General features: G+C 41.6%; 1 protein-coding gene across 1 annotated transcript in view; it reads left to right on the top strand.

The window, feature by feature from the left end:
• Positions 1–13,597, top strand: part of LOC126751945 (S phase cyclin A-associated protein in the endoplasmic reticulum) — a 123,536-nt gene that overhangs the window by 7,229 nt on the left and 102,710 nt on the right. Inside the window, exon 6 of the mRNA XM_050462417.1 lies at positions 2,784–2,923. Within this exon, the coding sequence (XP_050318374.1) occupies positions 2,784–2,923 (140 nt within the window). The remainder of the gene's footprint in view (positions 1–2,783; positions 2,924–13,597) is intronic.

Here is a 13,597-nt window from a genome sequence, read left to right as displayed (position 1 = left end):
CGGTGGTGTTCGTTACATTTAGTCCACGTTTTTTGTCCGGGTCCTAAGTAATGTTTTTCTTTGGCAAATTGAGCAAGAGATTTTTGCTTTAGGAAGGATTGGCGCTTGGGTTTTGTGTCAAATTTAAATTCTCCGGGCAAATGATATTTAAAAAAAAATTGTATTTTGCTAAATTGGTAGGACCGTTCTTAATTACTATGCCAAATATGAGTGCGGTCTATCAACCAGTTTGTTTACTCACTTTTATTGGAAACACAAGTCTACAAGTGGTACAAAGACTTCAAAAACGGTCGAGAGATCGTTGAGGACATGCCTCGTTCTGGACGACCTTCGACCTCTTCAGCCGATGAAAATATTATAAAAATGAAGGATATGGTGCTTGACAATCGTCAGGCAAGTGTTAAAGAGATGTCTCGCGAGTCCGTTCGAATGATTTTGCTGGATATTTTAGGGGAAGCGCGTTCTTGCTCGACTCGACTCGATAAAGCTGACTTTTTCTTCAAAAGAGTACCGTAAACAAGTCTCTTTGGACTTGCTTGATCGTGCGATTTCCGAACCCATATTCATGGAAAGCATTATAACTGTCGATGAGACATGGGTTTCTGAGTTGATATGCAAACAAGTCAACAATCATCGAAATGGAGGGAAAAAAAACGAGCGGAAACCAAAAAACCATAACAAAGCCGCTTAAAAATCAAGGTGATGTTCATTGTTGTTTTCGATATTCGTGGTTTGTTGCATCATGAATTTGTTCCAGTGGGACTGACGGAGTTCAATAAGAAGTTCTATTTGGCCGTTTTGCTTCAACGACATTGAACGTCTCCCGACTTTATAAGATGAATCTTATAATTTGTGTTTCTTCTGATCGGCGATTATTATAAGTTGCGTTGGTTTTGATCCAATCCAGAACCAATCATTGAATATATGTTTCAAACCAAAATGTCCGCAAAAATACAGAGATCTTATCTGTAACTTCTTAAATGGAGTTTAACTTTTTTCAGTTCTTCACACTTCAGCAATTGTTTAAATGACGGGCCGTTCGTTTAAGTGTACCAACTGTGAATCTATAATTTTATGACGAATGGATTACAGCGCTAAAGACACATTATTAGATTTCTTGTAGGTTGTACTTAGTAAATCCACGAAATGCGAGGTCATCTTGTGTTTTGAGGCTTAATATTCTGGTCTAGACGCCTGAATTTTAGGCATTTTTTAAACTAAGATAAAAAAAATGAAAAACATTTTTACTATCCATTTTTTTTATATGTTTTTTATTGACATTTTAATAATATAAAAAAAAAATTGCAAGAAAAAAACCAAAATTCGTCGAGATAAGGGCCGGTGGAGTGGGTGGGGCTTGTAGAGATCTAAAACAAAAAACGATGCGTCGGGTTGACCATTTTCAAAAAAAAAAAAATAATAAAAAAATAAAATAACTGGTTGACAAAAAAAAAAATTTTTTTTTGTGATTTCAACCCGATTTGTAGAGATCTAAAACAAAAAACAAGAAGATTCTTCATTAGTAAGGATGTCGTTATCGGGTTGACCATTTTCAAAAAAAAAAAAAAAAAAAAAAAAAATAAAATAACAAAATGGCGTCGACTTCAAAAAAAAAAAAAATTTTTTTTTGACCCGATTTTTTCGAATTTTTTAAAAATACTTCAAATCAAAATTTTTGTAAAGCCAAGGCAGACACGATAAAGCATTGTATAAAGAAGATATATACCAAATTTCAAAGGAATCGGTTCAGTAGAACTTGAGATATCATGTCAACCACCTCAAAAAAAGTAGTTTCGAGAAAAACGCGTTTAAAGTTTAGGAGACAATTCTAGTGAACACGGACGCCACGTCACAAAATCGGCTGTATCTCCGAAAATAAGTCGAATTTTGAAAAGTCCTTCCAAGGTCATATTTTTGAAAGTCTAAACTTTCAAAATATGCAAAAAAAATCTTTTTTTCTTTTTAATCCTAGACCAGAATTCCCCCTTAAACGTGAACAAAAACATATTTATGGTATGGAGACGCTCCGGTCTGGTTTCGCTTTTAGTTAATAAAATAGCTGTCAAGCCAGCGCCCGAAGTAAACACTAGTCTGGCCATTATGTTCGCTATATTTTGGTAAATTACCAAGCAAAGTTTTGAACCGAAACACCGTTTAAAAATCTCGAACTCGAGTTCTGCGAAGTGAGTTTTTTGTATATTTTTTGTCGTAAAATCGACTTCATCTTCTAAAATAAGCTAAGTGATCGGATTTAGCCGTCACTCAAGGCTGTAGATACTCGCCAGGCTCTTCCTTTCTTCCTTTTTTCCATTGTGTCTTCCTATATTCCTGTCATGTACTAATCATATCAAGAAATTAATCTGTTCAGACGCTGTTACACTACTTTTGTGTATGTCGATTTTTTTTCATTTTTAAATAATTCAACGCAAAATAAAAATATCATGCAACCACCCTAATGTGCAGCGAACTGTTTTATTGCCTTTCTTGCATATTTTCACTTTATACCTTTTATTTATTTCTTTAGTTTTGTTTTCCTTTCTCTGTCATGCTGTCACGCTGTCACCTTGCGTCAGTGCCAATAACGAATTCTTCTTGGTCTCCAACCACTTTCTTCGTTTCTACTTCCGTTTTGTTGTCATCCGACATTTTTTTCGATTCACGAAACAGTTTTAATGCCAATGCGTTGAAGAAGATAATCCATTTTATTTTTTAAACGTTTGCTTTTCCACCTTTTCTTTATATGCCTTGTTTCCATTGCTATTTTCTACTTTGTTTCTTTACAGCTTCCCGAAGAAAAATCACCGCAACATCCTGTAGAGTTGTCCACTGAGCTAATGCTCGCCTGCACAGTGGCCATGTCGCCGTCCTACACGAAGAAGCACACCCACCCCAAAGTGCTGGAACGCCTACCGGATCTGATAAGGTAAGTCAACACAACAGTGTGCGCCTTTTAAGCCAGTGTGTCCATGAAATTATGAGTAAATATCAACCGCCCGCCCGACTTCTATAGACACGTCTGTAGTGATTTGAGAACATATGAGCGCTAATGTGGCTCGCATGCGGCTCGCCAGTTTACAGGGTGCGCGGCTGCACGTCTGCGCTGCGCAGGGGAAATGCCACATTTCGAACTTCGAAAAGTCGGTAATTGCTGCAAAGCGCGCGCGAAAGAGACGAGTATAGCGTGTTGCTGAGCGCTGCGCACAGCGCGTGCGCGTGCATAAGTCTACAACCGTGTAGCGCAGCGTAGTGAGCGAGTTCGAAAAAGGGCGTGTTCTAACGCCACCATTTAATAAGCTCTCTTAGTGGTTGTTTGTGTTGTTGTTGTCGTCCGTCACCTGCAAACGCATGCGACGCGCTGCACAATATTCCGTATAATAAACGTGTGTGTGTGCGCAAAGCTTGGTAGGGATAAGCGTTTTACTTTATTTATTGTTGTTATTGCTGTTTTTGCCATTGTTGCGGCTGCTTCAAGCTCTGGCGCGGTCGTGTAAATAAAAACGCAGCGCTTACATACGTGCGCGCTCGCAGCATTGAGCGCGGCCACTTTTGGCTGATGTTGTTGAGCGCGGCGCCACGCGTCGCGGCTTTCCGCTGGCGTAGGCGGCCACCACAATCCTTATAGCCGTTGCGCGCATAACGGCGCCTCACCGCAGCATTAATGTTGCGCGGTGCTTATTTCGCTCGCTACTGAACCGCCGCGCGTTGCTGCCACCTGCCTGACTGCCTGCCGTGAGTTTGCCAAGCGCGATTTTACTGCTAAGTTGCACGCCTTCGTGCAATTTTTTCCGCCGCGTTTAATTTTTTCTCCATTTTTATTTGCCAGTTTGCTCTTGTTGCTGCTGGCGTTGTTGTTTGCATGTTTTCATGCAAATTTCAGCACTTTTGCATTGTACCGACTGACTTAAATCCGCCCAGGCTACCAATGCCGCAGCGCGCGCCGCTACCTGAATACCTGGTGGCTGACGCGCTTTTGTTCGGTTGTTCGGTGCGACGGTGTGCGGGCGCTTGGGGGTTTGTCCAATCGCCCCATTTGTACTCCCATTGTCTGCCGCGCTGTTGTTGCCATTTTCCTTGTTTGTGTTACGCCATTCTGCGTTTTATTGCCGTTTGTTGTTGTTGCCGTTGTCGTTGCTGTGTTTACTGTTTTCAGCGCTGTTGTTGGCTGTTACGCCCTCACATGTTTGTGCGTTGTAATTTTTGTAGATTTATCGATAAATTTAGGTTTGCTGACGAAGTCTTTAAGGTTTGGTTGCTTTAATGAGGCAGAAATGCTCCGAAATTACTTTGATTGCGGAAGTTTCTCTATTTGAAATATGAACGAGTTAAGTTATTAAATTCTCCATTTAGTTTTTAGACTTTTAAAGCTCTATTTATTTATCTAAAATAATATTTCCAACATATTTTTATAAAAAAATTAAAAAAAATGGCATATTTTCAAATCAATACCCTTTTTAGTCAAATATCATGAGCTTCTCTTCAATTGGAGGTTATCAGTTGTGGAAACATGACCTAACACTGACAAATTGAAATAAAATTAAGGCAACAATAACAATTCCATTATTTTTTAATTTGACAACAATAACAATCCGTTCCCACGAAATTCGAGTCTACCTAACCAGAACGGCCTCGGTTCTTTTATCAACTTTTCAGAACTGCCAACTCAGCAGAATTCTGCCTATAAAACAACAACAACAATATCAACATTAAACAGATAGTTGATCCACGCGTCGGTTTTTGTGACTCAAGCAAATTGAAATGATTTTTCGGTTTTATCCGAGTTGCCTCCTCTACCAGTGAGTAGCATCCAGATTTCGAAGATTTTTGTAAAAGTTTTGAGATGTAGGTATTCTAATCTCATTTCCCTAACTCGGCCCAGATATTGAATGGAATTTAGGTACCTCTATTTTGCCAGTTATACCAGTAAATCGACTAAGTTCCAGCGAAGTCTGAAATCCAGGCGCTTACTCGCATATTTCATGTTGTTTTTCTCCTAATATACTATCCTGAATGGCATGTTGATTGTGCTCAGCATATGGTAGAATAGTTTTCTCAAGTAGATCTACAAGGTGCGTTCCAAAGTAAACAGGACTTAAAAAAAAAACACGGCACAAATGATTTTTTCGGCAAAATCAATTCATTTTATTCAAAATAGTCTCCTTCTGCTTCAATACAGTCTTTTGCATGATCCAAAAGCAAGTCGAACGAGTGTTTAAGCTCGTTGGCCAGTATGGTCGCCAGTATGCCGGTGCAAGCATTTTGAATGGCCTCTACGTCTGCATAACGCTTTCCTTTCATGGGCAAATGCATTTTTCCGAAAAGGAAGAAGTCGCACGGTGCCATATCAGGTGAATACGGGAAGTGGTTAATGGTTAAAATGTGATTTTTGGTCAAATAATTGTCCTACGAATGCTGGATTCTGAGCAATTTTTGGTCGTCAGACAATTTGTGCGGAACAAACCGTGCAGACACCTTTCGTAAGCCCAAATGTTCGGTCAAAATGCGATAAATCGATGTTTTGGAGATGTTCAATTTCATTTCCATGAATTTCAATGATGATTTCGGCTGATTTTTGATGAATTCACGCACAGTTTCAATGGAATTTCCGGTGATCACAGATTTTGATTGGCCCACATGTTGATCGGCATTTAAGTGCTCACGACCACTTTGAACCACCTGTGCACTCTGCTGTGGGATAGGCAATCATCGCCATCAATTTCATCAATTGAAACGTTTCGGTAAAAGTTTTACCAATTTTAAAACAAAATTTAATGTTGGCTCTCTGTTCGAAGCTCATTTTCGCACCGATAACACAAACATACTGACACTTAAAACGCAATAACTTCACTTCCAATCGATGAAATGTCATGAAATTCTCACTGGACAATCGATAAAGATAGCAGATTCTAACGCACCAGTCGACATATAGATGGCGCCACCAGGGGGCGCTAGATTCAAAAAGTCCTGTTTACTTTGGAAAACACCTTGTATATGTTTATTGGAACCACACTGTTTTTTAGATAACTGTAACTGTGATGACACCACCACAGAGCATTAGAGTATTCAAATAGTTGTTCAATGTGTGTTCTATTCAATACATAGGGTGATCCATTTCGAGGTTCCCTACTTTTTTCAAAGAAAAAACACAAAAACTTCTAATTTAATGGGGAATGTTTATTATCATTCGAAAGAACGTTATTTGACATTTATGTTTGAATATTATTAAATGTTGGCCGCGGCTACGTTTATCCATTAGTCTAACTTTCGATGACCCGTTGGAGCATTTCGACTGGTGAGTGACGAATGATACTGGTGATGGTTTGCCTGAATCGAAACAGGATTGTTCTGTAGATTTAGGACTTTCCATATCTCCACAGGAAAAATTTTAGCGGTGTGATATACGATCTTGGAGTCCAATCGACCGGCCAAAAATGTGATGTGTGGGAAGTGGCGCCGTCTTGTTGATAACGAAAGTAGCCGAGATCAGGAACTTCCATTTCAGGCATCAAATAGTCGGTTATCATGGCACGATAACGGTCGCCATTGACGGTTACGTTCTCACCGGCCTCATTTTTGAGGAAATATGAACCGATGATTCCATTACCCCACAAACCACACCAAACCGTTGTTTTTTCTAGATGAAATGGCAGCTCTTGAATCGCTTCAGGTTGCTATTTGTTCCAAATGTTGCGATTTTGCTTGTTTACAAACTCATTGAGCCAGAAAAGGACCTTATCTCTGAACAAAATTTGGCTCGAAAATGTCGGATCTTCTTGGATTTGCTTCAGTTCTTGCACAAGCTGTATTTTGTACGCTTTCAATTTAAGTTCTCGACGTAAAATGTGCCAAGTCGTTCCAAACGTCAGTCCGAGTTGCTGCGAATGGCGCCGAATCGACGCTCTACGGTCTTCGTTATATATTTTAAAGGGTATCCGACATTTCTTTCTAGATTTTACAAACTATAGCCTGTTCAGGGTATAAAAATACGTTACTGTAGGACAAAAGGTGGCTGGTGATTTTTTTTTTATAAAATTTATATTTTTTTTGCTAATAAAATACAATTATTTTGTTTTTTATTTAATTTTACTTTAATTTAATTCAATATCCTTCCCATAAACATTTCTTTATGTTCCCTGCGCCCCCAATACCCCCTCTTTTTATCATTTATTTTCGTGCTCATCTTCTCGCTTGAATTTTCAAATTTCCGTTCCGCTACAATTATTTTGCAGCTTATCCTTTTTTAGTCGCTCGCTCCTCTTTGGCAAATCTCTTCGTCACGCTTGAGCTGCCCACCACTGTGCTACGACTAACAAACGCTGTTTTTGCTGTTGTTGTAGCCATTTTGCATACACCTTTGGCGTATTTGTTTGTTTATTCAAAACTGCAGCAGAAATTTAAAATCGTTGCCTCAAACTTTGTGCCACACACACAGGGCACTCCCACCGCACACCGCCATTATACTACATCTACACACACATACAGACATCCCGGCGTTTCGTGCGTTTCGCTTCATGTGTTCGCCTTGTGCTCTTCCTGCTGTCATTCCGTTTCGTTAAATTCGAAATTTATATTTCGCTTTGTCGACAGCTTTTTGTAGTTTTGCAATTTTATTGCATATTTGCTTTTGTTGTTGTTGTTGCTGTTGTTATTTGCATTTTCAACTTGTATCCACCGCTTTATCGTTGCAGACACTGTGTTGTGTGCGAGTGTTTGTGCTGGCGTTGTTGTTGTTGGCTTGTTGCGCTCCACTTCACTTTTGGGTACTCGGCTCCTACTTTTCTCTCTACTTCTTTTTTCGCTCTCGCCTTTTTTGCTACGTTACCGTTATCTGAGCAGCTTGCCGTCCTTGCCAGGTCCTGTGACTGTTTTCTTTTGATTGTGCAAAATTTAATTTAACTTGTTTTATTTTCCAATTTGTTGCGAAACTTTTTCATTTGAATGTGTTTGAGAACTTGAGGGAAAACAATTTTCGATTTTGCATATTCCTCTTTTTTTGGTTTTTGTGTTGTTTTGAAATTGTTTTAATATTTTCTTAATAATATCATAGAATTCTGTTTCTGCTTATTAAAATTTTTAATTGTATTGCGTAAGAACAGTTATTTTTTCTTTGTTTCTGGAAATGAATTCGGAATCCAGTAAAGCAAAAAAGTTAGAAGATTTTTCCATAAAGATTATTAATGTTAATAGATATTTGCGTACTGCTTGGGTTGTGCTAAGCACCGAATAATCAAAAATTCTTCTTTTCAAATTTTTCTTCAAAATTCAAAGAACGATCTTTTTTGTACTGTGGCCTAGCTCCGTTTTGTTAAATTTAAATTCAAAATAATGCCATTCAACATATAGCACTCGTGGAGTTAACCGGCAAATGCATTGCTATCAAACTCCGGCAAGCCGGTCACACTAAGAATTCCAGAGAGGCACATTCTGAAATTCTTTCTCATTTCGATTGCATCCCGGATAACTTGGAGACATGCGGCACAGAGCCTACTCATAGTGGCATCTTCTTTGCGCACATACCTTCGAGAGATATGCGGTTGGGTTGGAGTCGCTGTAGAAGAGGCGCAGTGAGCATTTTCAGCGCAGTGAGCAACGAATCGAAGCGCTAGCGGAAGGTTGGTTGGGGAGTCTAGTTTTGAGAGCTCTCAATGAACTCTTGTTTCAAACAGCCAGGCCTTCTTTCATGTAAAAGTTCCAGCTTCAACGAAGTTTGGTTACAGGCATTCAGCTCGCTGACAGTAAGATCAAAGCTAGTCAAGGAAAGCATGACTTCACTAGCTGTAGAATCAAGTTACTTCCATATTAAACTTGTCTGGATGCCTGGCGCCAACGGTATCGTCGGAAACTGTAAAACCGCTGATTGATTGATTGATTAATACATGAGGAATGCACCGCGACCTTTGGTCTATTGTGCCCTCTCCTGGCTTACATAGACTCACCTAGCCCCAGCGCATCGATGAAGTTCAATAGACTTCTGGGCGCTAGTGAGGCTATGTGATCCCTATCCGGAAACATTGATCCTAGGGCCTTAGCCCTGCGTCTGCAGACTGCTGTGCAGTCAATCAGCAGGTGCTCCGGGGTTTCAGGCTCCATGTCGCAGAACCGGCAGTTAACGCAAGAGGATAGGCCCATGTTGTACATGTGCCTATTCAATTTACAGTGGCCGGTGTACCATGCGGCCAGTAGCCTGAGTTTGTTCCTGGGGAGGTTTATTATAACCTTGAACCTGTTCAGATTGTACGCGTTTGCCGCCAATGCTCCTCTCTGCCCACTCCTTCCTCCTTGCGAAGTAGCTCCCTTATGGTATGTGGACCTACCCCAATAAAAGGTTCTGGTCCCACCATCTTGGTGGAGGCTGCGGAGTGGGCTAGCTCATCCGCCAGTTCATTACCGGCTATACCTCTGTGACCAGGCACCCAGATTAGGTGTACCTGGTTACGTTCTGCAAGGCTGTTCAGCCTTTCCCTGCACTCCTGCACTAATAGCGATTTGATTTCGTAAGAAGAGATCGCTTTTAGCGCCGCTTGACTATCGCTGAGAATGGCTATTCTCTCATTGCGATAGTTGCGATGGAGGTTTATTTCTATACACCGACTTATGGCAAAAACTTCTGCCTGGAAAATACTTGGGAACCCTCCCATGGGTATCGAGAGCCTAGTGCGTGGACCCGAAATCCCCGCACCGATTCCCTCTGAAATTTTCAAGCCGTCGGTGTACCACCTCAGCGTACTATTCCTCAGCAACAGTTCGAGATTGGAATCATTCCACTCGTCTTTGCTGCCGAGGGTGACCTTGAACTTCTTCTTGAAGTTAACTGTTTTCGTAGTGCCGTCCCTCGGGAGGAGGGCTGATGGAACATCGCCGCTTATCTTTTCCATCCTCTGGGACGAGATTACCTTACCTTTGCCCCACCCCTCTGCCGTTATTTGCAGAATTGTGTGCTTGGCTACCTGACCAATAACCAAATGAAGCGGAGTAAGCTCCATCAGAACCTCCAGTGCTGCCGTTGGACAAGTGCGCATTGCGCCCGTCATGCAGACACAGGCTAGCCGCTGCAGCTTCGATAGCTTGGTCATAACCGAAGTCTGCGACGCTATTGAGGCCCAGGCCACCGCCCCGTAAGTGATTATTGGTCGCACTATCATGGTGTACAACCATCTTAGGATCCTTGGCTTGCAGCCCCAGGACTTGCCCGCCAGCCGGTTGCACACCATTAAAGCTTTTGTTGCCTTGACCAGGGTCAGGTTCACATGCTGCTTCCACCGCAAGGTAGAGTCTAGCATCAAACCTAGGTATTTGACACTGCTGGTCATTCCTATCTCTCTGCCCCCAAGTGTGAGATTCCTGAGACCGGGTAAGGACCTACGTCTCGTAAATGGGACTACGGTCGTCTTGGAGGGATTGATGTTTAATTCAACCTCCTTACACCACATCTTCGCCAGGTTTAATCCTCTTTGTATTAGGTCACAGAGAGTGTCCTCGTATTTGCCTCTTGCTATAATTACAATGTCGTCCGCATACCCTTGGCAGCGGATCCCATTGTTAGTTAGCAGTACTAATAGGTCGTCTACGACCAGACTCCATAGCAGGGGTGATAACACACCTCCCTGTGGGCAGCCTCTTGTTGTGCCAAGACGAATCCTCTTATCACCTACTGTGGTCTCAGCAACTCTGGTACGCAATACAGCTTCAATCCATCTGCGCACCGGTGCTGCCACATTTCTTTTCTCCAGTGTCTTGGCTACGCTTTTATGAGACGTGTTGTCAAAGGCACCTTCGATATCCAAGAACGCGCAAAGCATCACCTCTCCATGCTTCAGTGAACTCTCTATTTCAGAGGTCATCTGGTACAGAGCAGTGTTGGTGGATCTACCCGCTCTGTAGGCATGCTGAGCCGCATGCAGTGGTGCTCTCTTTAGCACTGTCGACCTTATTTCATGGTCCACGATCTTCTCCATGGTTTTTAGTAGGAAGGACGTTATACTGATTGGCCTGAAGGATTTCGCCAATGAGTAGTCCTTCCTACCCACCTTGGGTATGAAGATCACCTTCGATGTCCTCCATACTTCAGGGATGTACGACATTGCGAGGCTTTCCCTCAGCAGCCGAATCAGGTGGGGCAGTAAATACTGCTACCCCTGTTGCAACAGCGCTGGAAAAATACCATCCACTCCCGGAGACTTGAATCTCTCAAACGAGGCCATTGCCCACCGGATCGAGTCCGCCGTAAAAAGCTGTTTTGCGATACTCCAATCCTCGCGGGATGGCCTGTGTTCGATCACAGGTAGACACTGGTCCACCTGAACCGTCTCCGGGAAGTGCGCCCGCAGAAGCTCCGTCGCTCTGTCCTCTGCGCTGGTCGTGAATGTCCCATCTCCTCTTTTTATTGCAACTACTGCGTCGTTTGTGCCTCTGGCCAGAGCTTTATGCAGCCGGGCCGCCTCCGGCGTTGAGCTAACGTTCTCGCAGAAACTCCTGAAGCTAGCCTGCTTTGCAGACCTGATCTCCTTATTGTATAATGTGAGATAGCTCCTATATTCTTCCCAGACCCCCGTACGTTTCGCTTTGTTGAATAGGCTGCGTACTTTTTTCCGGAGGTCTGATAGTTTCCTTGACCACCAGGGACTATTTCGCCTGTCAGTGGTCAATTTAAGGGGGCAGCTGCCATGATAAGCGTTAATGATAGACTCGTTTAGCTTAGATAGCCTAATCTCTAAGCCTGGGCCTGAAACGCTATTATCAGTCTGCCCCTCCCTGCTCAATTCCTCACCTAGTATATCCCTGAAGGCATCCCAGTTCGCCTTCCGAGGGTTGCGTCTGGGGGGAAGTTTTCTGACCTCTACCCCTAGCGTGAATCTTAAAATTCTGTGATCTGACATGGAGGGCTCCGTAGAGACCCTCCATTGCGAGACCAACCCATTTGCAGGCTCATTGCTCAAGGTGAGGTCCAGTACCTCCCTCCTGTTTATAGTAATGAAAGTGGGTTCACACCACACCGCTGAGCTAGCAAGAAAAAGGAGTAGATATAGAATAGATTCGCCAGTTGGTTGTCCTACTTTCTACGAACCCGGCTATTTAGCTGGAATAAGTATTAGCCACCTCAATAAATTTGTGGCAGGCTGTAGGTGTTTTGTAGATATGCGACGGTCCTTTTGACCCGTACTTAGAAATTCTGACAATCAAAACGGCCTTTAAGCGTGAGATTATTCGTGGCAAAACAGCCTATTTACCTAACCTACCCTAGTTCTGGAAGCCTTATTAAACTTCTAGTTTAATATTATTTTTATAGTCTGTTAACAATTAGTTTCTACAGCAATTCCACTCCACTCCAGTATCAACAATCAATGGTGGCATACAATAAAGACAGCAATTGAGTCAATATTCTACGAAGAAAACTATTTAGTCCTTAACCTTAACTAATTTAAGAAAGAAATGATCGTTGGTACATTTGGTTCAAGCATTATTCCATAAATTTTCTATTGCATTCAGATCCGGACTTTGAGCAGGCCAATCCAATATTATAATTTTTCATTGTCAAGCCAATTTTACCTTTGCGGTGTGCTTCGGATCATTGTCTTGCATAAATGTCCAGTTTATGGGCATGGCTTCACCATTTATGCGAATAAATGGCCCGACATCATGCCATGAAAACGCGTCCCAGACCATGATACTTCCACTACCGTGCTTAATGTTTTTTTTTTTGTTTGGTATAGTGTTAAGAGCTTAACCCTGTGGACGACAAATGTTTTTCCATCTGCACCCATCCTATTTATTTTGCTTTCGTCGCATCTACGGTCCGACCATTAAAAAAAAAAAAAAAAATAATAACAAAATGGCGTCGAAATGATAAAAAAAATTTTTTGTCCCGATTTTTTTTTTTCGATTTTTTTTAAAAATACTTTTTTTTAAAAATCCAAGGCAGACACGATAGAGCATAGTATAAAGAAGATATATACCAAATTTCAAAGGAATCGGTTCAGTAGAACTTGAGATATCATGTCAGCCACCTCAAAAAAAGTAGTTTCGTGAAAAACGCGTTTAACGTTTAGGAGACAATTCTAGTGAACACGGACGCCACGTCACAAAATCGGCTGTATCTCCGAAAATAAGTTAAAATTGTGCTGGATTGTCTCTACGGGCCTTTGCAAATGCCTGTCGAATTTTGATGTGGCGTTTTGACAGGAGTGGCTCCTTCATGTTAATTCGTCCAAAAAGTTGAGCTTAGTTGATCATCATTTTTCTGACCATACCACATTTTGATTGTTCAGCTACTTTACAATTAAAGAAATTAGAAGTAATATTGGATTTTCGACCGTCTGTCTGTATGAAATTTTCTTAGATGTTTTATTACATACCATCTATGAAAATTCTACAAAGCCTTACCTAAAAAGTCGAATATCTCGAGAAGTATTAATGATAGCGGTTTTGACCTCAGATCTTTTTTGTGGTAAATAAAATTTGCTACAAGTTTGTCATATACATTTTTTCTATAGCTCTTGTCATTTACGAGATATATTCAAAAAAATGCGAATTTCGTGGAAAAGTCCGGTTTAGAGCGCCGTACTACCTCGCCGGTGTGAGTTTCGACTTTGTCGCAATGGGC

The sequence above is a fragment of the Bactrocera neohumeralis genome, chromosome 3 (assembly GCF_024586455.1).
Source record: "Bactrocera neohumeralis isolate Rockhampton chromosome 3, APGP_CSIRO_Bneo_wtdbg2-racon-allhic-juicebox.fasta_v2, whole genome shotgun sequence".
Taxonomy (NCBI): domain Eukaryota; kingdom Metazoa; phylum Arthropoda; class Insecta; order Diptera; family Tephritidae; genus Bactrocera; species Bactrocera neohumeralis.
This window is presented reverse-complemented; position numbering and strand designations above follow the sequence as displayed.